Source organism: Ornithorhynchus anatinus, chromosome 13 (genome assembly GCF_004115215.2).
Source record: "Ornithorhynchus anatinus isolate Pmale09 chromosome 13, mOrnAna1.pri.v4, whole genome shotgun sequence".
Classification (NCBI taxonomy): Eukaryota; Metazoa; Chordata; class Mammalia; order Monotremata; family Ornithorhynchidae; genus Ornithorhynchus; species Ornithorhynchus anatinus.
Window position 1 is genome coordinate 21,851,422 of NC_041740.1, and position 23,932 is coordinate 21,875,353.

The following is a 23,932-nucleotide window of genomic DNA, read 5'->3' on the forward strand; positions in this document are numbered from 1 at the left end:
AAAAAGCCCCATAAAATTGGCCAGTTCAGACAGGATGAGGGAAGACCACAGGGACTCAGCTCATCAAACAGAAACTCCTGACCACTAGCTTAATAAGAACAATAATAATAATGAGAAATGGGGTATCGGTTAAGTACTTACTACGTGTCAAGTACAGTACTAAGCACTAGGAGAGATACAGTATAAGCAGATTGGACGCAGTCCTCGCCCCAGTTTCCGTCCAGTCCCGGTTCAGCACTTCCGTGGCACTTAATCACTTAAGTACTCACAACTCCCTTAGAACTTCTTTTCATGCTTTTTTTCCTTTATTACTTCCTCCTGCCTACAGTGTATTTAGATGTCTGTCTCCCCAGTTAGACTGTAAGCTTCTTGAGGGCAGGGATCAGAGCTACGGTAGCTATTATACTCCCCCAAGCGCTTAGCACGGGGCCGTACAACCAGCAGGCACTCAATAAATCCCACTGATTCGCCTGACTGCGTGATGGATTGATTGTTTGTGGGTTGAGGCGTGCTTCGGGATGGTGATGCATACAACAGGGTGCAATTTAGACTGAAGAGATGCGGGAGACATGGGATATGGTGGAAGCTGCTTGGGAAGGAGGAAGGGAGGGTTAGGGAAGTGATGGAGTGGTGAGAGTCAGCAGGCGAATGAGTGAGAGAGTCGACAACAGGTGAGGGACCCACCCTCCATTCCAGTGGACCACCTTGGGGAGTCAACGCAGTTAGCATGGGGGGAGATTCACGGGGGCGTTTCAGCCTGATCTGCATTAGTTCTGGCATTCTCCAGACTGTGTTTTCATGAGAAGCAGCTTGACGCAGAGGAAAGAGCCCGGGCCTGGGAGTCAGAAGGCATGGGTTCAAATCCCGGCTCAGCCGCTTGTAGGCTGTGTGACTTGGGGTAAGTCACTTAACTTCTCTGGGCCTCGGGTACCTCATCTGGAAAATGGGGATGAAGACTGTGAGCCCCACGTGGAACAACCTGATCACCTTGGATCCTCTCCGGTGCTTAGAACAGCGCTTTGCACATAGTAAGTACTTAACAAATGTCCTCATTATTATTATTATTATTACCCAGATTTGTTAGAATGTGTTGACACAGTGAAAGAATATCCTCCTATGGATCAGAGACAACTCAACGGCACAAGACAAGACAAATCATAATCAATCACCAGTGGTATTCACTGAGGGCTTACTAGGGATACAGTTTATTGTATTTAGCTCTTTGGAGAATATAGTATAACAAAGTTAGCAGACATGGTCCGTGCCCACAAAGAGCTTACAGTCTAGAAGCTACCGGAATATAGCACACCACTGTTGGAAGACATGGTTGTGCTCATGTGTGTCAGCCGGGCAAAGAGTGAATTTCCCAACATGAGTTTCCTTGGCATGAGGCAAAAAGAGCAACCAGAAAACAACCCCTACATGCTCCAGGACAACTGAGGTTATTTGAGCCAGTAAGTGATAGGGGAACAGAAATGAATCCAGGCTCAGCGGGTTCGGCTTCTCTGTTAGGCACTACAAACACACAAACATCACTCCCAAACCCCGGCACCTTTCCCGCTATAATCGATCCTGGCCACCTGTGGTAATTCTTAGAAGTTTCTGGACGGGAGGCCAGGTGAGAGATGCCCTTGATCTGGGGGCTAGGTGGAAACTTTCACCCTTCCATCAGGGGCAGGCTTGGCCCCCTCCAAGAAACAGTCCTATTGTCACCCTGCCAGGGTCCAGAAGCCTCCACCCCCAACATCCAGCCCAGCTCATGATGGGCCCTTGACAGTCTGGCCCAGCTGAATAAAGGCCACGGAGCAGGCTGGTCAAGCATCTCATCGCAAGCCACGCTGCGGAAACCCTGGGGACTGGCAGGCTGGAGATGGGGGTTTGGGAGTGGAAACTTGTAGAATTAGAATTTGCCAAGGCAGCCAGATATAACAAAGACATACAAGTCCCAGGAAATGTTTCGAATGCTCGAAGGGGCCCCAAGGCTGCTTCAAGGGGCTGACCGTCCACCTCCGATAGGAGGGGAGAAGACAGGGGTCATGGCAGTGGGTATTTGGATTCACCCCACCTCCTAATAAACAAAGATGGTGCTCCCGGGGTGCCGGTCCGTGGGCCCATCTGCCCTGGACAGGTCAGAAAACATTTCTACCGGCTGGGAGTTGGTTCTGTTTCATCAAAGCAATCATACCAACTTCTCGCTTTCTCCTGGGAACAGGCCTCAAGGACGCTCTGACACGTTTTAGCAAGAAACAGATGTCAGAAATCAAGTTCTACTTAACCAAGTCAAAGAGAAGAATGTTTCCAGGGTCTGAGGAGGCAACCGCAGAGCAATTCTGCGATCACTGCTGCCCTGACAGAGGACGGCTTCGTCCCTCCTGGTCAAAGTGGTCACAGCTCCCGCCATCCCCTCGTTGCTCCTCCTGTCCCCCAGCGTAGAAAAGGGGGTGGGGGCGGGGAGACCGGAGTGTCTTGGAAAATCTGAGTGAGTAAGGCTGGCCCGGGAACCAGATGGGCGCCTTCCCTCCTAGATTCATGAGAACTAAGCAGGCCAACACACTGCATGGCTCTGTTTCTGCCACTGCAGCAGATCAGACTTTGGCTCTGCCGGCAATTAGGAGCCGACACGCAGGGCTGGGTCAACAAAGCCTGCCTGTTCTCCCAGAAGATCTTGTGTCTACATGAACACATTCCAAGCCAGGCTAGGGGACGGGGCCTTTCTGGCCCACTGAAGCCACCGCAGAGCCTAGGGTGCAGTGGGGAGCTAGGCCCTCTAGCCCAGGGAGACCACCGAGGCCAGTAGAGGGGTCAGCACCAATTTCCCCCTCCCACCCGGGGCTCAGCTCCAAGCTCGAAACTCCACTACCTGGGCCCATATTCCCACCTTCAGTTTGTCATTCTCTTGCCTTCCCCTCTTGGGTTTTGGATTTTGATCATCAAGGCTGCTTCCTCCCATCCCTGGGAGATTTCATCCCACCCCTGGCTTTGGAATTCTGGCTCCCAGGACAGGCATCCCCCTCCCTCCTCCCCCGCTCCCCCAGCCCGGCACAGACTGGCAGCGGTCACCTCAATATAACTGTGGGAACAGCCTTCCCGGCCTTCTAGCTCCACGTGGGTGACATTGAGGTGGACGAGCTCTCCTGGTGGCTGCCTGATGACGTAGACGCATTGCCGGTTGCTAATGTAGGAGTTGGGCCAGTCCGGAGAGGTAATGACCCCCGCCCCATCTGTGTAGTTGCCTCCGCAGCCAGGGTCCGCTGAAACAGAAAGGAAAAATGAGGTGTCTCGGTGCAATATGTCGGCTTGGGCTCCAGGGTTCCAGGCACAAAAGTCTACCAACCCCACGCCTGGCTCTCTAAGTGGAAACCCCTTATTGCCCATTTCTGACATTTTCTGGCCTCCCTTGCTATGGTGACCAGAATGATCCCAGAGAGGCAGGGGAGGAGGAAGAAGCAGGCCAAAAAATCTCTCCCCAGCTGCTCTCAACCAGCAGATCTTCAGGCACTCACCCTACGCCTCCTAAACTCCTGCCCCACTAGGGGCACAGAAGCTGGCAATCCGGGAAACCCCAGAGACCCCGTTTCACCCAAGGGTGGAATGGTTTTTTAAGGATAGAACGTTAATGACAGAAGCAAGAACACGACTCCAAACTATTTTAGCTAGAGAGCTTGAAGGTCTGTGGACTAAGTGCCACCACAGCATCACAGATATCCACTCCAGCAGCCACCTAAGACGGGGTACTGCCAAGTGAAAGACTGGCATTCATTCATTTATTCTCTCACTGGCATATACTGTGTGCAGAGCACTGTACTAATAGCTTGGGAAAGTATGATATAACAATAAACAGACACATTTCCAGCCCACAACAAGCTTACGATCTAGAGGGGGAAAGGGTCATTAATGGAAATAAATAAATTACAGATATGGCCGTAAGTGCTGTGGGTCTGGGAGGGGAGATGAATAAAGGGAGCAAGTCAGGGTAATGCAGAAGGGAGTGGGAGAAAAGGAAAGGGGTCTGAGGAAGGGAAGGCCTCTTGGAGGAGAGGTGGCTCTGATTAGACTTTGAAGGGGTGGAGAGTAATTATCTGTCAGATTTGAGCAGAGAGGGCATTCCAGGCCAGAGGCAGGATGTGGGTGGGGGTTTGGCGGTGAGAGAGACAAGATGGAGGTAGAGTGAGAAGGTTGGGATTGGAGTAGCGCAGTATGTGGACTGGACTGTAGTAGGAGAGTAGTGAGGCGAGGTTCGGGTGGGTGCTAGGTGATTGAGTACTTTAAAGCCAATGGTGAGGAGTTTTTGTTTGACGTGGAGGTGGATGGGCAACCACCGGAGGTTGGCGTAGAGGCTGTTGGCAAGAAGGAAATCATTGGTGACCTTTGAGAGGGCTGATTCTGTGGAGTGAAGGGGATGGAACCCACATTGGAGAGAGAATTGGAGGGGAGGAATTTGAGACAGGAGGTTTAGACAACTCAAGGAGTTTGAAGAGGAATGGTAAGAGGGAGATGGGGCAATAACTGGAGGGAGCTGGGGTCAAGGCTGGGGCTTTTTAGGTTAGGGAAGACATGGGCATGCTTAGAGAAGCAGCGTGGCTCAGTGGAAAGAGCCCAGGCTTGGGAGTCAGCTGTCATGGGTTTGAATCTCGGCTCTGCCACTTCTCAGCTGTGTGACTGTTGGCAAGTCACTTAACTTCTCTGTGCCTCAATTACCTCATCTGTCAAATGGGGATTAATTGTGAGCCTCACGTGAGACAAACTGATTACCCTGTATCTACTCCAGCGCTTAGAACAGTGCTCTGCACATAGTAAGCGCTTAACAAATACCAACATTATAATCATTATTATTATTATTATTAAAAGTAGTGGAGAAGAAGCCACCGGAGAGCAAACAGTTGAAGATGGCTGTTAGGGAGGGAAGAGGAGAAGGGGAAAGTGTTTTGATAAGGTGCGAAGAAATGGTTTTGGATGCGCAGGGAGAGGGGGTGGATTTGAGAGAAGGCAGGAGATGTCCTCTTTAGATACTGCTGGAAAAGTTGAGAAAGTTGAAGAAGGAGCAGGATAGGGGAGGGACTGGGAAGGGGCAGGGGAGATTTTAGGGAGATCATGGCTGTTATTGTCAATTTTCTCAATAAAGTAGGTGGCTAAGTCATTGGGGGCAAGGGATGGGGGAGGCAGGGGGACAGGGAGTTTGAGGAGGGAGTTAAATGTCTGGAACAACCAGTGAGGGGCTTGGGTGTCAAGTCTGGACAAATCATTTTGCTGGGCAGAGAAGAGGGCAGAGTTAAAGCAAGCAAGGATAAATTTGAAGTGGCCCAAAGATCACCTAAGCCACCAAGTGTAGTAACCGTAAAAGCCAGCAGAAAGGGACTTGTTGATATATGAAGCCTTGGAGGACTTGGGGGCTTCTCCATGGCAGAAGCTGAAGCCAAATTCCTGTCTCTGCCCGTATCAAGTTTTTCTGCTATAACCTCGGGGCCCTGAAGAGTATCAAGGAGTCCACTGCATCACACAGGTAACCTCTAAACTCCTGGGTTCTTTCAAAGGCCAGCTCTCTCCCTGTCTACTTAAACTTTTCAGCTTCTCTCCTAACCCCACTCCTCCTGCCAACACTCCCAACTCCGTTGCCAACCCCATCCTGCTCCCCGTAACTGAAGCCTGCAGGTTTGGGGTCTTCCTTGACTTGTCCCTGTCATTCAGTACATACATCCAATCAATTACCACATCCTGCTGATTCGTCTTCCAGATCATTTTGAGGATTCACTTTCTACTCTCCACTCAACCAACCACCACCTTGCTCCTCCTTGCCATTACCGAAATCTGGCTCTCCCCATGATGACATTGTTTCCCCTGCTGCTCTCTCCCAAAGGGATCTCATCTTTTCCCACTGCTCAAGACTCCCTGGGAAAGGATTTGGTCCCTTTCTTGCCCCCAAATGCCATTTTCTTACAATCCCACCCCCCAACCCCTCTCTTTCCCTTTCTTTGAATCCCAAACCTCCTACCACACACTCCCACACACTTCAATTATTTATTGCTGTTATTTACTACCCCTCTCCCTCAAGCCCCACATCTAGCTTTCTGAATTATTTCAACTCCTTTCTCACTTTTCTTCTTTTTCCATCCCTACAATGATCCTCTGGGACGTCACCATCCACATGAATATTCCCATCGCCCGCTTCCATTCACTCCTCGACTCCATAGACCTCCTGCTCCACCCCAGATCACTCACTTAACCATAAACTCAATCTCATCATCTTTTCTCTTTATATAGTCTCTAACCTTACTAACTCTGAAATCCCACTTCTGACCACAACCTCCTGACTCTGTTCTTTCCCATAATCCCCTCCCCCATAAATCTGTCCCGTTTCACCACTGAGTCCCACAATATTTCAAACTTCTCTAATTTTCTAAAGTCGTTCTATCCCATCAGATCTCCAAACCCAAATACACTCTCTTGACAAAGAAATCCAGACCCTCAACACCACCTTCTCACGTGAACTCAACTTCCTCCACTGTCCCTCCACAGGTTTCTAACCACCAACCTTTAGCCATGGATCATCTCCATATTAGGCTTCCTCCCCTCACACATAGCTACTGCACAGCACTACTGGGAGAAAGCAAGCCGACACCAAGCTGACCGAGTCCATGTTAAATGTGTACACTCCGACTTTAATTTTTCCCTTTCACCTGCATGGTAACAATACTTCACCATCCTTATTGCCTTTCATGTTCATTATCTGTGACAGCTGTTTGGGACTTTTAACTCAATCAATCATTTAATCAATCAGTGGTATTTATTGAGCATTAACTGTGTACAGAGCACTCTACTAAGCACTTGAGAGAGTACGGTACAACTGGTTGATAAGCACAATTCCCGTCTGAAAGAAGCTTACAGTCTAGAGGGGGAAAACATTGCCCGCTCCCTTCTGCGCTACCCTGATTTGCTCCCTTTATTCACCTCTACCTTAGGCCGACAGCACTTTGATACATATTTGTAATTTCTTTATATGATTGTCTGCCTCTCTAGACTGTAAGCTCACTGTGATCAGGCATTGTGTCTACTAATTCAGTTATATTTACATACTGTGCTTTCACAAGCACAGCACAGAGCTCTGCTTACGGTAAGTGCTCATAAATTCAAGTGATTGACTGACAGACATTAATATAAATAAATTACAGATCTGTCCATTAGTGCTGCGGGGCTGAGGGTGGCATGAATCCCAAGTGCTTAAAGGGTAAACATCTACATACCCCGGTGATGAAGAAAGGACAAGGAGTTGGGGAAAAGAAGGCTTAAATGGGGAAGGCATCTTGGAATAGATGTGACTGTAATAATGCTTTGAGTGTGGGGAGAGTGGCGGTCTGGTGCACTGGCATGGGAGGGAGTTTCAGGTCAGAAGGGGGATATAGGAAAGGGGATGGATGGCGGGATAGACGAGATTGAGGCACGGTGAGAAAGTTCGTGCTAGAGGAGTGAAATGTGGGCCGTAGTCGGTACTCAGTGAGGTAAGATAGAAGGGAGTGAGTTGATTGAGTGATTCACGGATGATGGCAAGGTGTTTCTGTTTGATGCCGGATGAATGAGCAATCACTGGAGGTTCCTGGGGAGGGAGTAGACATACACTGGACATATTTATATAGAAAAATGAGCGGGGCAGCAGAGTGAAGTATGGACTGGCATGGAGAGAGACAGGAGGCAGGGAGATCAGCAAGGAGGCATATAAGGTAGTCAAGGTGAGATAGGATAAGTCCTTGGATCAACTTAGTTGCAGTTTGGATAGAGAGGAAAGGGCAGATTTTGGTGATGTCGTGAAGGTAGAACTGCCAGGATTTGGTGAAAGATAGACTATGTGGATTGAATGGCAGAGATGAGTGGAGGATAACGCCAAGGCTAGGGACTCTTGGAACGGAGAGGATGGGGGAGGAAAGGGTTAGAGTAGGAGTAGTGTTTTGGATACATTTAGCTTGATGTGTTGTTGGGACATGCAGGTGAAGATGGCAAAAAGAAATGCAAGACCACTGAGAAGCAGAGGGGTCGGGACTGGAGAGGTAGAGTTGGGAATCATCCACATAGAGATGGTAGTTGAAGCTGTGGGAGTGGGTGTAGATGGAGAATAGAAGGGCATCCAGAACTGAGCCTGGAGGAACTCCCAGAGTTAAGGGGCAGGAGGCAGAGGAGAATCAGGAGAGGACTGTATCAGCGAATCCACAGTTGGGTAATATGTTCAGAATAAGGGGTGGTCCACATTGTGGAAGGCAGCTGAGTGGTCAAGGAGGATTAGGATGAAGTAGAAACTGTTGGATTTGGCAAGAAGAAGGTCAGTGGTGACCTTAGAGAGGGCAGTTTCCATGGAGGGAAGGAGGAGGAAACCAGACTGGAGGGGGGTCAAGGAGAGAGTTGGAGGAGAGAAAGTGCAGGCAGCAAGGGTAGACGACTTGGAATTTGGAGAGGAACTCGTAGGAGGGAGTTGGGGTGGTAACTGGAAGGTGCTGTGGAAACAAGGGAGGGTATTCTCACAATAGGATATACACGGAAATGCTTGAAAGCAGTGGGGAAGGTGAAGAGACTAGATAGGTACAAGAGAGAGAGCTGATTGAGAGAACAGGGATGGAGTTGGAGTACAGTAATTAAGTAGAAGGGAGAGACACTACTGAGGGCTTTAAAGCCAATGGTCAGGAATTTCTTCTTGATGTAGAGACAAATGGACAACGATTTGAAGTCTCTGAGTAGTGGGGAGATGTGTACGGAACCACGTTTTAGAGAAATGTCCCAGGCAGCAGAAAGTAGTATGGACCGGAATGGGAAGAAACTGGAGGAAGGGAGACCAGAAAGAAGGCTGATGCAATAGTCAAGCTGGGTTATGACAAGCTGGGATATGACAAGCTGGGATCTGGACTGACGTGGTGGCCATTTGGATGGAGAGGAAGAGGTAAATCCTGGAAATGACATGGGGGATTAATTCCCAGCATCCTAAATCACAGCAATCCAAAAGGCACCCTTAGTAAATACGCATTTTTTACGTATCCTTGGGATTTACTTACTTGTATTCATTCATTCATTCAATAATATTTATTGAGCGCTTACTATGTGCAGAGCACTGTATTAAGCGCTTGGAATGTACAATTGGGCAACAGATAGAGACAATCCCTGCCCATTGACGGGTTTACGGTCTAATTGGGGGAGACAGACAAAAACAATAGCAATAAATAGAATCAAGGGGATGTACATCTCAGTAACGAAATAAATAGGGTAATTAAAAAATATATACAAATGAGCAGACGAGCACAGTGCTGAGGAGAGGGGAAGGGAGAGGGGGAGGAGCAGAGGGAAAGGGGGGAAAAGGAGGCTTAGCTGAGGGGAGGTGAAGGGGGGAACAGAGAGGCAGCAGAGGGAGCAGAGGGAAAAGGGGAAGCTCAGTCTGGGAAGGCCTCTTGGAGGAGGTGAGGTAGGGCTTTGAAGAGGGGAAGAGAGTTAGTTTGGTTAATTTAGTTAGTTTATCCTTATATATGTATGCCAATATATAATTGAATGCATATATACATAAATAACCTTTCATTCAACTATGTCCTGGTGACATATTCATGCTGCTATCTGTATATAACCTTCCTCATGTTTCCACTCCTTGTAAATATTTCTATCTGCTTGTCTCTCCGAGGGTAGGGATTAGGTCTTCTGCTTCTGATTCAGCCTCCCAAGCACTTAGCACCACGCTCAGCACAAAGTAGGGGCTGACGAATTGGCAGAGTGAACACATGTTATGCTAATTGAGCGCTGTAAAGAATGATATAAAGGTGGTTGAGGACTCTGAAATCATCACATATCTTCCAACGCCAATCCTTCTCTCCCGATCAGCCCTCTGAGCCACGGCCCTCTGGCGCCCGATGTCCCAATCACCCGGGGTCCCACACCCCATCCGCAATCACACCCCACCCCGGCCAAACCCCACACTGTTCGCAGCTTCCGGCACTCACCAGGGGAAGTCACGTAGGTGATGTGGAAGCCACGATCCCCGATGGAAGCGTCTGAGTGGAAGCGGACCCTCGCCATAGGACCAGTGGTTTGAAGCGGAGGCGGCAAGCTGGAACTACAGTACTTTCCGAGAATAGGATCTTGGGGCAAGGGGCCATCTTGAATCTAAGGGGAAGGAACAACTCAGGAATGCAGAGACCAGATTTCGGCAGAGCCCCAGCCCTTTCAGCCCCTGGAGGGTCACATCCAATACCACTTGCAGAATGAGCTGGGGTACTTCCCTGGCCCTTGATGCTGGGTAGGCCATGGGGGGCTCACTCGTGACATGTCAGGTTTGGCTTTAACTATGCAATCAGGAGAGTTGACGTCACCCCGGATCCCGGGTCGGCCGCCTTCCTCAGGACGGTTTGCTTGTATTTGCCTACTTTGCCTCTGAAGATAGGTTGTTGGCAAGGGTTCTGGGCCAGCTTGATTGAGGCCAGTGCAGTGATAATCCTGGGGAAGCCAGCGCTCCCGCACAGGCACTGTCCCGGGCACTACCAACTTGACTAACAGTGCTGTGCTGCCCAAGGGGACGTGGGGTTAGTGTTTCCGGAAGGGAAAATTGATTGAACTTGAATCTCTTGCCAACAGCTCGAACTTAAACAGAATTCCTCACCTTCCCACCCAAACCCTCTCTCCCCCCTGACTTTCCCATGGCTGTAAACAGCACCATCATGCTCCCTGTCTCACAATCTTTGGCATTAACCTTGACTCCTCTCTCTCACTGAACCCACATATTTACCCTGTCTTGAAATAATGTTAGTTCTATCTATCTTCACAACACCGCTAAAATCCACCCTTTTCTTGCCATCCAAACTGTTGTTACGCTGAGCCAAATATTTATCCTATCCCACGTTGACTACAGCATAATAATAATGGCAATAATAATAATGATAGTAATAATTAGTGTGTCATTTGTTAAGCTCTTATCATGTGGCAAATACTGTACTAAGCGCTTGGGTAAATATGAAATAATCACAGTCGCACTAAGAAGGAAAATAGGTATTGAATCCAATTTTGCCGATGAGGAAACTAGGTACAGAGTAGTGAAATGACTTGCCCAAGGTCACATGGCAAGTATACATGCTGGAGCTAGGATTAGAAACCAGGCTCACCGACTCGCAGGTGCACCCTCTTTCCACTAGGCTATGTGCCTCCTGCCTGACTTCCCTGCCTCCTGACTCTTTCGCCACTCTAGTCCAGAGTGCACTCAGCTGTCTGGACCATTTTTCTGAAAAAGCACCCAATCCACATCTCCCCATTCCTGAAGAATCTCCAGTGGTTGCCTATCCACCTCCACAACAAACAGAAACTTCTTACCATTGGCTATAAAGCACTCCATCAGCTCGTCCCCTCCTACCTTACCTCACTGATCTCCTACTACAACCCAGCCCACACATTTCACTCCTCTAAACACCAGCTTGCTCAGTGTGCCCCAATCTCATCTATTTCACCACCGCTTTCCCACATTTCTCCTCCAGTCTGTAGCTCCCTCCCCCTCCCTTTGTGGCAGACCACCAGTATCCCCGTCTTCAAAGCCTGATTCACTAATTCGACTGTACTTAGTGAGTGCTTACTGTGTGCAAAACACTGTATTACGTGCTGTACAATATAACAAAAAACAGACACATTCCCTGCCCACAGTGAGCTTACAGTCTAGAGGGAGAGACAGACATAAATTACAGATATTTAAATAAATGTCAGATATGTACATAAGTGTCATGGGGCTGAGAGCGGGGATGAATAAAAAGAGGGAGGAATGTACAATTCGGCAGCAGATAGAGACAATCCCTGCCCATTCACGGGCTTACAGTCTAATCGGAGAAGACAGACAAAAACAACAGCAATAAATAGAATCAAGGGGATGTACATCTCATTAACAAAATAAAAAAGCAGACGAGCACAGGGCTGAGGGGAGGGAGAAGAGAGTGGGAGAAGAGGAAAGAAGGGCTTAGGGAAGGCCTCTTGGAGGTGATGAACTGTCAATAAGTCTTTGAAGGTGGGGAGAGTAATTGTCTATCAGACACGAGGAGGGAGGGCATTCCAGGCCAGAGGCAGGACGCGGGAGAGAGGTCGGTGACGAGATAGACGAGAGCGATGTACAGTGAGAACGTTAGGACTAGAGGACCGAAGTGTTGCATCTGGGTTGTAGTAAGAGAGCAGCAAGGTGAGGTAAGAGGGGTCCAGGTGATTGAGTGCTTTAAAGCCACTGGTGAGGAGTTTTTGGATGATGCCGAGGTGGATGGTCAACCACTGGTGTTTTTTGAGAATGTCGCATCTCCTCCAAGACTTCCCTGATTAAACCCTCCTGTTCACAACTTTTTCTCTCCTTTCTGCATCATCTATGCATTTAGACTGTACCCTTTGTGCACTTGCTATTCACACCACCCTTAAACCCAAAGGACTTATGCACATATTTATAATTTATTTATATTACTGTCAACCCTTTGTTATTTCATTTGTTAAACACTTACTATGTGTCAAACACTCATCAATCAATCAGTGGTATTTATTGACTGCTTACTATGTGAGGTTCACTATACTAAGAGCTTGAGAGAGCACAACACAACAGAATTAGTGGACACGATCCCTGCCCATAAGGAGCTTTCAGTCTAGAGGGGGAGACAAATGTAAATTATAAATAATTTATAATATATAATTTAAAAATATTGATGTAAGTGCTACGGGGTTGGGGATGGGGCATATGTCAACTGTCTGAAGGTCACAGATCCAAGTGCGCGGGAGGGAGAACAAGCCAGTAAAATCAGGGCTTAATTGGAGAAGACCTCTTAGAGGGAGAAGGTGGAGAGAGTGGTGGTCTGGTATATATGGAGGGAGAGTGAGTTCCAGGCTAGGGAGATGATGTGGGATAGGGGTCAGCGGCGAGATAGACGAGCTCCGGGCACAATGAATAAGCTGCCGGTAGAGAGGGTGGGGTATCTGGGCTGTAATACCAGATCTGTGAAGTGAGGTAGGAGGGGGCAAGTGATTGAGTGCTTTAAAGCCGATGGTAAGGAGTTTCTGTTGGAAACTCTAGACCGTAAAGCTCGTGGTGGGCAGGGAACGTGTCTACCAATTCTCATTATACTCTTCCAAATGCTCAGTTGTGCACTTCACGCAGTAAGGACTCAAAAAATACCACTGATTAGTCGACTGATTGGGAATGACTTCCTCTGCTCCTGCCTTCCTGGGGTTTAGAGTTCCTGCCACAGTGTCCGAGGAACTGGGAGAAACTGAGGACGTTGGGACCCAAAAGCAGCATGGCCTAGTGGGTAGATCACGGACATGGGAGTCACAAGGACCTGGGTTCTAGTCCCGGCTCCATCGCTTGTTTGCTGCGTGGCCTTCACTTCTCTGTGCCTCAGTTACCTCATCTGCAAAATGGAGATTACGGCTGTGATCCCCAGGTGGGACCCGGACTGTGTCCAATATGATTAACTTGTATCTAGCCCAGCGTTTAGAAAAGTGCCTGGCACATAGTAAGCGCTTAATACCATAAAAAACTAGTTCTCTGCTCCTCACTTTTCACCTCAGGCAAGGAGGGCAGAGACACAGGGACAGAGATGGACGGAGAGAGACATGGAGACACGGGTCTTTCATAGCATAGGGTCTGGTACAAATCATTCAATCGGTGGTATTTAATGAGCACTAACAGTGGGCAAAACACCGAGCTATGTGTTTGGAGGAGTATAAGACAGTAGAGTTGATAGAAATGATACCTGCCCACAAGGGGCTTACACTCTAGAGGAGGAGCTTACAAATGCCCAGAGGAGGGGTCCTACTGGCAGTGTGGGTCACTACTAGAGAAGCAGCGTGGCTCAGTGGAAAAAGCCCAGGATTGGGAAGTCATGGGTTCAAATCCCGACTCTGCCACTTGTCAGCTGCGTGACTGTGGGCAAGTCAACTTCACTTCTCTGTGTCTCGGTTACCACATCTGTAAAACGGGGATTAAGACTGTGAGCCTCACGTGGGACAACCTGATGACCCTCTATCTCCCCCAGCGCTTAGGACAGCGCTCTGCACGTAGTAAGCACTTAACAAATACCAACATTATTATTATTACTGTAAAGAGCAGGGTGAACACCAAGGCAAGTCAACCTCTTGCTCCAATCACTTGATTCTCTCACGCTGTAGTAATCAGAGGCCGTTGAGGGAATGCACTCAGGGTTGCCAGGCTGATGACTGAGCCTTAGTGGACAGACCCTGGGAGTCAGAAGATCATGGGTTCTAATCCTGACTCCGCCCCCGTCTGCTGGGTGACCTTGGGCAAGTCACTTCACATCTCTGGGCCTCAGTTACCTCATCCGGAAAATAGAGATTGATACTGTGAGCCCCACGGGGGACAGGGACTCGATTTGCTTGTATCCACCCCAAGGCTTAGTACAGTGCTTGGCGCATAGGAAATACCTAACAGATACCATCGATATTAACTGCTGGAGGTGGGGCTAGAAGCAGTTTGCCAGGTGCGTCCCCCTGATTGACGTGACTGCTGGGGGTGTCCCGTTCTGTGACACTCTCCCGACGTTAATATTACTTGTCAATGCTTCTGGGCGGCAAAAATACAATGCCCTGCAAATAACGTGTGATATATTAACACAATCAACCAAAATAATAGTAACAGGTGTTGCACACGGAACAGGCAGAGCATTACAGCATATGGGAGATGCAGCTTCCCTCCCTCCGTCAACTGGAGAGAGCAGCCTTCCGTGAATTTACAACACCCTGGCCTTCTTCCCCAAAGGGAGAGTTGGAATGAATCTCATCAGAAAAAGACTGATTAGTGGTTGTACAGACCACTGAAGGGTTTCATTTGTTGCCTAAACATTTAGTCATCGTCTCTGGCATCAAGTCGTGGCTCAAACCCTCATTTCCCACATTTTTTCAATTTGCAGGATTCTTAAACGAGTCCTTAAAGGATCATTTTAATATCCGTAGTAGGAAAGGATGCTTAAAAGTCTTTGGGCTCCTCTTGAAGTGAAGTTGAGTGTGGGTTTGTTTTTTTTTTTTTGGTTTGTTCTTTCTCTAAACAGTATTGTTCTTTGTATAGTCCATTTAAATTTAAATTGATTCATCCTTTACTGAAAATTTATCTCTTCAGAATAAATGCAAAAGACATGTCCCTTTGGGCTTCTCCTTTTACATCCAAAATAACACATTGATTCAGCTGGCAATCTTTCCACCCATTATCCCTAACCTCTTCTTGCATTTAACATTCAAAGCCCCCAAGGACCTGTCCCATCTTTGCCGTCTTATTTTCACTCAATATGCTTTCCCAGGGCCTGGTGGAACGTTGGATGAATTTTCCATTGACTACACAGTCTGCCCTATCCATATCATCTTTTGATTGCTCCGACTTCTACTGATTCACAGTAGGAAATGTCTCCTCATAATTCAAGATATTCATAATCAATCAAATGATATTTGGGGGGGAGCTTATTGTATGCGGTCCTGAACCCTTGGAAGAGAGCAGTGCAGCAGAGTTGGCTGATATGTTCCCTGCAAACAAGGAGTGTATATTCTAGAGGGGGAGAGAGACATTAAAATAAAAAAAGAGAGGGGAAATGAAAGAGTATAAGGATATGTACATACGTGTCGTGGGGCTGAGGGTGGGGTGAATATCAGGTGCTTTAAAAGGTTAGGATCTAAGTGGGAAGCAGGATGGCTGAGTGGAAATGCATGGGGCTGGGAATCGGAGGACCTGGGTTCTAAACCCAGCTCCGCCATCTGTCAGCTTGCGTGACCTTGGGCAAGTCGTTTAACTTCTCTGTGCATCAGCTACCTCAACTGCAAAAGGGGGATTAAGACTGTGAGCCTCATGCGGGACATGAACCGTGTCCAGCCCAATTAGCTTAGATCAATCCCGGAGCTTAACACGATGCCCGGCCCATAGTAAGTGACTGTACTTACTGTAAAATGGGGATTAAGACTGTCATCCTCACGAGGGACACGGACTGTGTCCAACCTGATTATGTTATATCTACTCCAGTGCTTAATTCAGTGCTTGGCACTTAGTAAGCATCTAACAAATACCATTTACAAAAAAAATTGTGGGCAGGAGGAGGAAGCTGGTGAGGATGTTGCAAAGGGTTTCTGGTTCCCACCTGGCAGTGGAGTTCCTCTTGCCTCCATCCCAAAGGGAGCACGGTGTAACCAGCCGGCCACCGCCCCAGAACCCCAGGGAAGTGCCTCGGGCCCACTCGGCCACTGCCGGTGAGATGATGCAGGAGGTTCTGACCCCCTGTGTCCCACGGGGTTGAGAAACAGGGTGACTTCACACCCAGTCCCTGGCTACACGGACGGAACCAGGCCGTGTCTGCATCTTATCGGCTGAGGCCGAGCCGGGACCCTGCTGCCCTCCCGGGAATCGGGATGTGGGAGAGGGCAGGAGGGAGGCAAGCTGGGGTGTGGGCTCTCCCTAGTGAGGTGAGCTGCTCACACTCAATCCTATCTCCATCCCAGCTGCTGCCTTGCTGATCCAAGATCTGAATATATCCCGTCTTGACCAGTGCAGAGCCTCTGCACTGACCTCCCTGGCTCCTGCCTTTTCCTTCCTTAAGAAGCAGCGTGGCTCAGTGGAAAGAGCCCGGGCTTGGGAGTCAGAGGTCATGGGTTCTAATCCCAGCTCTGCCACTTGCCAGTTCTGTGACTTTGGGCAAGTCACTTCACTTCTCTGGGCCTCAGTTCACTCATCTAGGAAATGGGGGTTAAAACTGTGAGCCCCACATGGGACAACCTGATCCCCTTGTATCCCCCAGTGCTTAGAACAGTGCTTTGCACATAGTAAGCACTTAACAAATACCATCACTATTATTATTATTATTATTCCACACTTCATTCGGCTTTCCATATCGTTTTTCTAAAACTCAGTCCACGTCTCCCCTCAGAAACCTCTACCCATCCACTTCTGCATTAAACAAAAACTCAACTTGAAGGCATTAAAGTGCCTCACCCACTCCTATCTTAACTTGCTGATCTCCTTTCAATGACCCAGCTGACCTCCTATCTTAACTTGCTGATCTCCTTTCGGTGACCCAGCTGACTCTGTTCTTCAAATGCCAACCAGCTCTCAATACCTCAATCTTGTCTGTCTCGCCATCGCCATCTTGCCCAAATCCTTCCTCTTTTTTTTTTTTTTAGCGGTAGTTGGTACAAACACGGTACTAAGCGTTGGGGTATATACAAGATAATCAGGTTGGACACAGTCCCTGTCCCACGTGGGCTCACAGTCTAAGTGGGAGGGAGTAATATTGAATCCCCATTTTACAGATGAGGTAACTGAGGCACAGGGAAGTGAAGTGACTTGCCCAAGAAAAGAAGCAGGGCAGAGAAGTGGATTAGAACCTCTGGCCCAGGCCCATGCCTTTTCTACTCTTCCCTCTGGCCTGATACTCCCTCCCCCTTCATATTTGACAGTTCACCCCTCTCTCCACTCTCAAAAATGCCAAATAATTATGGCATTAAAGCACTTATTATACGCCAAGCACCGTTCTAAGCACTGGGGTAGGTACAAGTTAATCAGGTTGGAAACAGTCTCTGTCCCACATGGGGCTCACGCTCTTAATCCCCATTTTACAGATGAGGTAACTGAGGCCCAGAGAAATTAAGTGACTTGCTCAAGGGTTAGATTAGAGGATGAGAACCCAGGTCCTTCTGATTCCCGTCCTGTGCTCTACCCACTAAGCTAAAAAGTGCTCCTAAAATCACACATCCTCCAGGAGGCCTTCCCTGACTAAGCCCTCATTTACTCTATTCACCTTCCCCTCACCATCAGTGGTGCTCCTGGGTCGATACCTCTGAAACTTGATATTCATCCCACCCCCGGGTCATGCCACTTATCTACATATTCTCTATTCTGCCTTTTCCCCCATCTGTAACTTATTTAATGCTTGACTCCCCCTCAAGACCGTAAACTCCTTGTGGGCAGGGATCTTCTATTCTCTCAAGCACTTAGAACAGTGCTCTGTACAATCAATGGCATTTATTGAGCACTACTGCGGGCAGAGCGGAGTACTGCTCTGAGTACTGCTCAGTGGAAAGAGCACGGGGTTGGGAGTCAGAGGGCATGAGCTCGAATTCCAGCTCTGCCTCTTAATAATGTAATCATGTTGGTATTTGTTAAGTGCTTACTATGTGCAGAGCACTGTTCTAAGCGCTGGGGTAGATACAGGGTAATCAGGTTGTCCCACCTGAGGCTCACAGTCTTAATCCCCGTTTTACAGATGTGGTAACCGAGGCACAGAGAAGTGAAGTTGACTTGCCCACAGTCACGCAGCTGACAAGCGGCTGAGCTGGGATTTGAACCCATGACCTCTGACTCCCCACCCCATGCTCTTTCCACTGAGCCACACTGCTTCTCTACTTGTCAGCTGTGTGACTCTGGGCAAGTCACAGGGTAATCAGGTTGTCCCACCTAAGGCTCACAGTCTTAATCCCCGTTTTACAGATGTGGTAACCGAGGCACAGAGAAGTGAAGTTGACTTGCCCAAAGTCACACAGCTGACAAGCGGCTGAGCTGGGATTTACTTCTCTGTGCCTCAGTTACCTCATCTGGAAAACGGGGATGAAGACTGTGAGCCTCACGTGGGACAACCTGATTACCCTGTAAATCTATCCCAGCGCTTAGAACAGTGCTCTGCACATAGTAAGCGCTTAACAAACATCCACGTTATTATTACTAAGCACTTGGGAGAGGACAATACAACAGAGTTGGTAGACACGTTCCCTAGTTCCCCGCTCCTAACGAGTTTACAGTCTAGAGGACAAGCTCGCCACCCACATAGTAAGTACTTAATAGAAACCATTGACCAATTGAGTGATTGACCAAAGCTCCGTCTCCAGCCCCGAGCTCTCTCCCTCTCTGCAGTCTCACATTTCCTCCTGCCTTTAAGACATCTCTCCTGGGATGTCCTCCCGACACCTCAAAGTTAATATGGCTAAACCCGAATTTCTTATCTTCCCACCCAAACCCCGTCCTCCTGCTCGCTTTCCCATCATTGTTGACGGCACCACCGACCTTCCTGTCTCACAATCCCGTAACCTTGGCGTTACCCTTGACTCCTCTTTCTGGTTGCACCCACGTATTCAAGCCTTCACTAAATCCCGTCAGTTCTACCGTCACAATATCTCCAAAATCCACCCCTTCCTCTCTCTCCAAACTATCACATTAATGCAAGCACTTATCCTATCCCGCCCTGATTATTTTATCGGCCTCCTTGCTGACCTTCCTGCTTCCTGTCTCTTTCCACTCCATTCTGCTGCCTGAATCATTTTTCTTCAAAAATGTTCAGACCATATTGCCCCACTTCCCAAGAACCTCCAGCGGTTGCCCATCCACCTCCGTATCAGTCAGAAACTCCTCACCATAAGCTTTCAAACACGTAACCACCTTGTCCCCTCCCACCTCACCTCGCTACTCTCCTACTACAACCCAGCCCGCACACTTCGTTCCTCTGATGCTAACCCTCTCACCTCTGATGCTAACCTCCATCTCGTCTACCTTGCCGACGACTTCTCACCCACATCCTACCTCTGGCCTGGAACGTCTTTCCTCCTCATATCAGACAGATAATTTCTCTCCCCCACTTCAAAGCCCTATTGAAGGCACATCTCCTCCAGGAAGCCTTCCCTGACTGAGCTCTCCTTTCCTTTTCTCCCACTCCCTTCTACTCCGCTCATACTTGCTCCATCATTCATCCTCTCTCCCTTCCCCACGGCACACATGTATATATCTGTGATTTATATATATATATATATATATATATATATATTAATGCCCGCCTCGCCCTCTAGACTGTGAGCTCACTGTGGGCAGGGAACGTGTTTGATGTTATACTGTACTGTCCCAAGTGCTTCGTACAGTGCTTTGCACACAGTACGCGCTCAATAAAGAAGCAGCGTGGCTCACTGGAAAGAGCACGGGCTTTGGAGTCAGAGGTCATGGGTTCGAACCCCAGCTCTGCCACTTGCCAGCTGTGTGACTTTGGGCAAGTCACTTAACTTCTCGGTGCCTCAGTTCCCTCATCTGTAAAATGGGGATTAAGACTGTGAGCCCCACGTGGGACAACCTGATTCCCCTGTGTCTACCCCAGCGCTTAGAACAGTGCTCGGCACATAGTAAGCGCTTAACAAATACCAATATTATTAATAAATACCATCGCATGAATGAAAGAATGAGTATGCTTCTCTCGATCTCTCCCCGCCCCCTTCTTCTTTCTCTCCAGCTCCCTCGAACTGGTGGTGATGTGGCAGAGGAAAACTGATCTGCGGACACTTGCGTATGACAACACTATGCTCTTTTACGTGAACACGATGTCACGGCGTCAGGCGGCTCACGAAAGGGTCGGATTTCGCCTTGGTAGTGGTTGGTGGGATTGGGTTTGGCCTGTCCTGCTTAGCGTACTCCCCCTGACTGGAACATGCCCCACCCCAACAGCCCCCTGGCAACAGTTCTCTCCCTTCCCCCTGCCTCAACCTCACCCCTGTCAGCCGAACCGTTTCGGGGTCTGGAGTCCATACCATTTTGCATCTCTGCATTCCCACTTGCCCCCCACCCCCGGCCCCGGAGACCGACATCCATTCCTGATTGGTTTCAGTCTTAAGATCGGCCGGGAAATGGCCGGGACACATGTCTCTCATTCTTCCCCGCTATTGGCTAGGGCCGGGGATCTCACCGGCCCTTAATCATTTCCACATTTCCAGGAATTTTACAGAGTGCTCAGCGGCGGCTAATGGAAATCGCTTTGTTAGCAGGCCCGAGCTCCTTCCACTTAGGCCAGGATAGAAGAGTTCCCCAGAAAAGGAATTGGCTCATGGTCTCAGGGGATTTGAGTCCTTTAGAATTCCTCCCACCTCCTCCTAATCGATAATGCGGGGCCTGGAAGTAGGCCAGCGGCCACCCCTCCCCCCAGAAACAATTCTGAATCTCCTCTAATGGCCTGGGAGCCACACGGGAGTAGTGAGCGAGGCAAGGAGTTGACTGAGGTGACTCGCTGTCACCCAGCCCGGGCAGGAGTGGACCCCGACCCCGCTCCCCTGAGCCCCCTCTTCCTTGCTGGCCTGAGTCTCAGTTTGCCCCCCACCCCCAATTAGAGGGGCATCTGAAGGAGAAGCATCTATTGCAGGCCCTTCAAGGTGGAGAAGAACCACGGCCCCTCCCTCATCCCCACAGTACTTATTCACATATCCGTAACGTTTGCTTATATTAACGTCTATCTCTCCCTTAGGGAAGCTGCGTGGCTCAGTGGAAAGAGCCTGGGCTTCGGAGTCAGAGGTCATGAGTTCGACTCCCGGCTCTGCCACTTGTCAGCTGTGTGACACAGGGGCAAGTCACTTCACTACTCTGGGCCTCAGTTCCCTCATCTGTAAAATGGGGATTAAGACTGTGAGCCTCACGTGGGACAACCTGATTACCCTGTATCTACCCCAGTGTTTAGAACAGTGCTCTGCACATAGTAAGCGCTTAACAAATACCTCTTGGCTGCAAGCTTCTCGTGTGCAGAGAATGGGTCTACCAACTGGTATGTTGTATGAAAAGCAGGGTGGCTTAGTGGGAAGAGCACAGGTTTGGGAGCCAGAGGTCGTGGGTTCTGATCCCGGCTCCGCCACTTGTCAGCTGTGTGACTTTGGGCGGGTCACTTGGCTTCTCTGTGACTCAGTTAGCTCATCTGTAAAATGGGGATTGAGACCGTGAGCCCCACGAGGGACAACCTGATTACCTTGTATCTACTCTAGCGCTCAGAACAGTGCTTGGCGCATAGTAAGCGCTTAACAAGTACCATTATCATCATCCCAAACACTTAGTAGAGTGCTCAGTCATTCGATCGAATTTATTGAGCGCTTACTATGTGCAGAGTACTGTACTAAGCACTTGCGAGAGTATAATATAACAATATTGAGCACTTTACTCTCTGCAAAGTGCTCAGCAAATACCAATGATAGATTGGTTGGTAGAAATCCATAATACGTGTTTATTCCTCTGCTGCTTCCCTGTCTGCATTTTATTTTGTCTGCCTCCTCCTCCAAACTATAAGCTCCCTGAGGTAGGGATGTTCTGCCGTATTATACTCTCCCAAGTGCATAGTCAGTGCTCTGAACAGAGTAAGCACTCCATAAATATCACTGATTGACTAATTGATTGATGACAAATAGATATATCTACTGTCCCCAGAAATGCCACCTCATGAGCTCTGATGTCTGGAATATGGGATATTCCTTGGCCAGTGGAAATTCCACCTCAATCCCAAGCCCCGATCCCACCTCACTGCCCCTGTCCTGCTAAAGAGGCAGGTAATGCTCAGGTCTACCAGCATCCTGGGCAGCGAGTGGGTGACCCGGCCTATGGAGGATAAAGAATAATCACACAGTCACAGCTGTTTTATCTTCATGTCCATCACAGCCAAGCCCAGCACACCACATGGCCACCACAGCCCCTCTTTCCTGCACACCCAGTGTACCCAGCTGTTTTTGTGCCCTCCGTGAAACTGAGGACCAGGACCGTTATTTGCCTAATTAAGGCCTTTGCTAGAAATAACCAAATAATTAGGGAAAGCGAGGCTTTATCCTGAAATTAAATGGATGACGCAACCTTTCTGGCAGGACAAAACCTGTGATTTCTTTCTGAGTTTACAGTGAAATCACCTCACGCTTCAACTACTAAAGTTCAGCATTGTTTACTCTACTTGGGACCGTCCTCCAGAGCCACGCATGTCCATGAGTGGTTTGTAAAAACACCCCTGAAACAGAGGCCAAATGAACCATTAGCCGTGAACTGGGGGAATCCTGCGACATCGAGCTGTGATTTCTCTACCAGAAAAGGAATCTGTGACTTCCTTCACCCACCGTCAGTCTTCGGGGAGGCCAGGCCTCAGCCGGAGACCTCCCAGGGTCCTCCCAGCATCCCCTTTCCCGCTTCTCTGGTCTGTACGGCCGGGAGGACCATTTATTGCTTGGGCTGGGCTTTAGTGGCTCAGTACCCCAAGGGGTTCAGCAACCCCAGCCCATAGTTACAAGTCAGGCAACCTAGGGAGCTAAACCAGAACAGGTTGAGGATGGCCTGGATCGCCTCCAAATCCGCTTCTTCCACTCCTAGGCACAAGCCACAGAGAGCTGCTGGCGAAAATTTAGATATCAGGCCAAACTCATCCACCTGAAGTTCATCTTTGCGCTCGTTAACTCTACCCACTCCTCTGCCCGGCAACATTATTTCTCCATCCTTAGTTGACTCCCACGTCCACTGCCCTGGCCAGTTGTTCCAGACATTTAATTCCCTCCTCCAACTACCTGTCCCCCAACCTCCCCCATTTCTTGCCCCGGTGACCTGGCCACATACTTTATTGAGAACTAAAGCCATCAGATGTGATCTCCCTAAAATCTCCCCTGCTCTTCTCCAGCCTCTCCCTCCTCCTCCATCTTCTTCAACTTTCCCATCTTTTCCAGCACTATCTCAAGAGGAGATCTCCTGCCTTCTCTCCAAATCTACCTCCTCTACGTGGCATTTGTCCCCATCCCTTTACACATTTTCCAAGCCCTTGCCCCCCACCCCCTCTCCTTCCCTCCCTGACTGCCATCTTAAATTGTTCACCCTCCAGTGATGTTTTCCCCACTACTTTCAAACACGCTCATGTCTCTCCTATCCTTGAAAAAACTCCTTCCTTGACCGGTTATTGTCAATCTCCTTCCTACCATTCTTCTTCAAACTCCTTGAGCGAGCAGTCTACGCCTGCTGCCTCAAGTTTCTCCACTCTAATTCTCTCCTTGTCCCACTCCATTCTGGCTCCCATCCCCCTCACTTCACAGAAATGGCCCTCTCAAAAGTCACAGAAGAAGAATCTCCTTCTACTCCTACCTAATCCTCCCCACCACGCAGCTGTCTTCGACAACTGTCGACCACCCCCTTCTCCTGGATACATTATCCAATCTTACTTTCCCAGCACTA

General features: G+C 49.0%; 1 protein-coding gene across 2 annotated transcripts in view; it reads right to left on the reverse strand.

The window, feature by feature from the left end:
* Positions 1–23,932, reverse strand: part of CUBN (cubilin) — a 215,101-nt gene that overhangs the window by 153,099 nt on the left and 38,070 nt on the right. For both annotated transcript variants that reach the window (XM_029077265.2, XM_029077266.1), the window contains exons 16-17: positions 9,960–10,122; positions 3,061–3,251 (exon numbers count right to left, since the gene is read on the reverse strand). In XM_029077265.2, the coding sequence (XP_028933098.1) occupies positions 3,061–3,251; positions 9,960–10,122 (354 nt within the window). The remainder of the gene's footprint in view (positions 1–3,060; positions 3,252–9,959; positions 10,123–23,932) is intronic.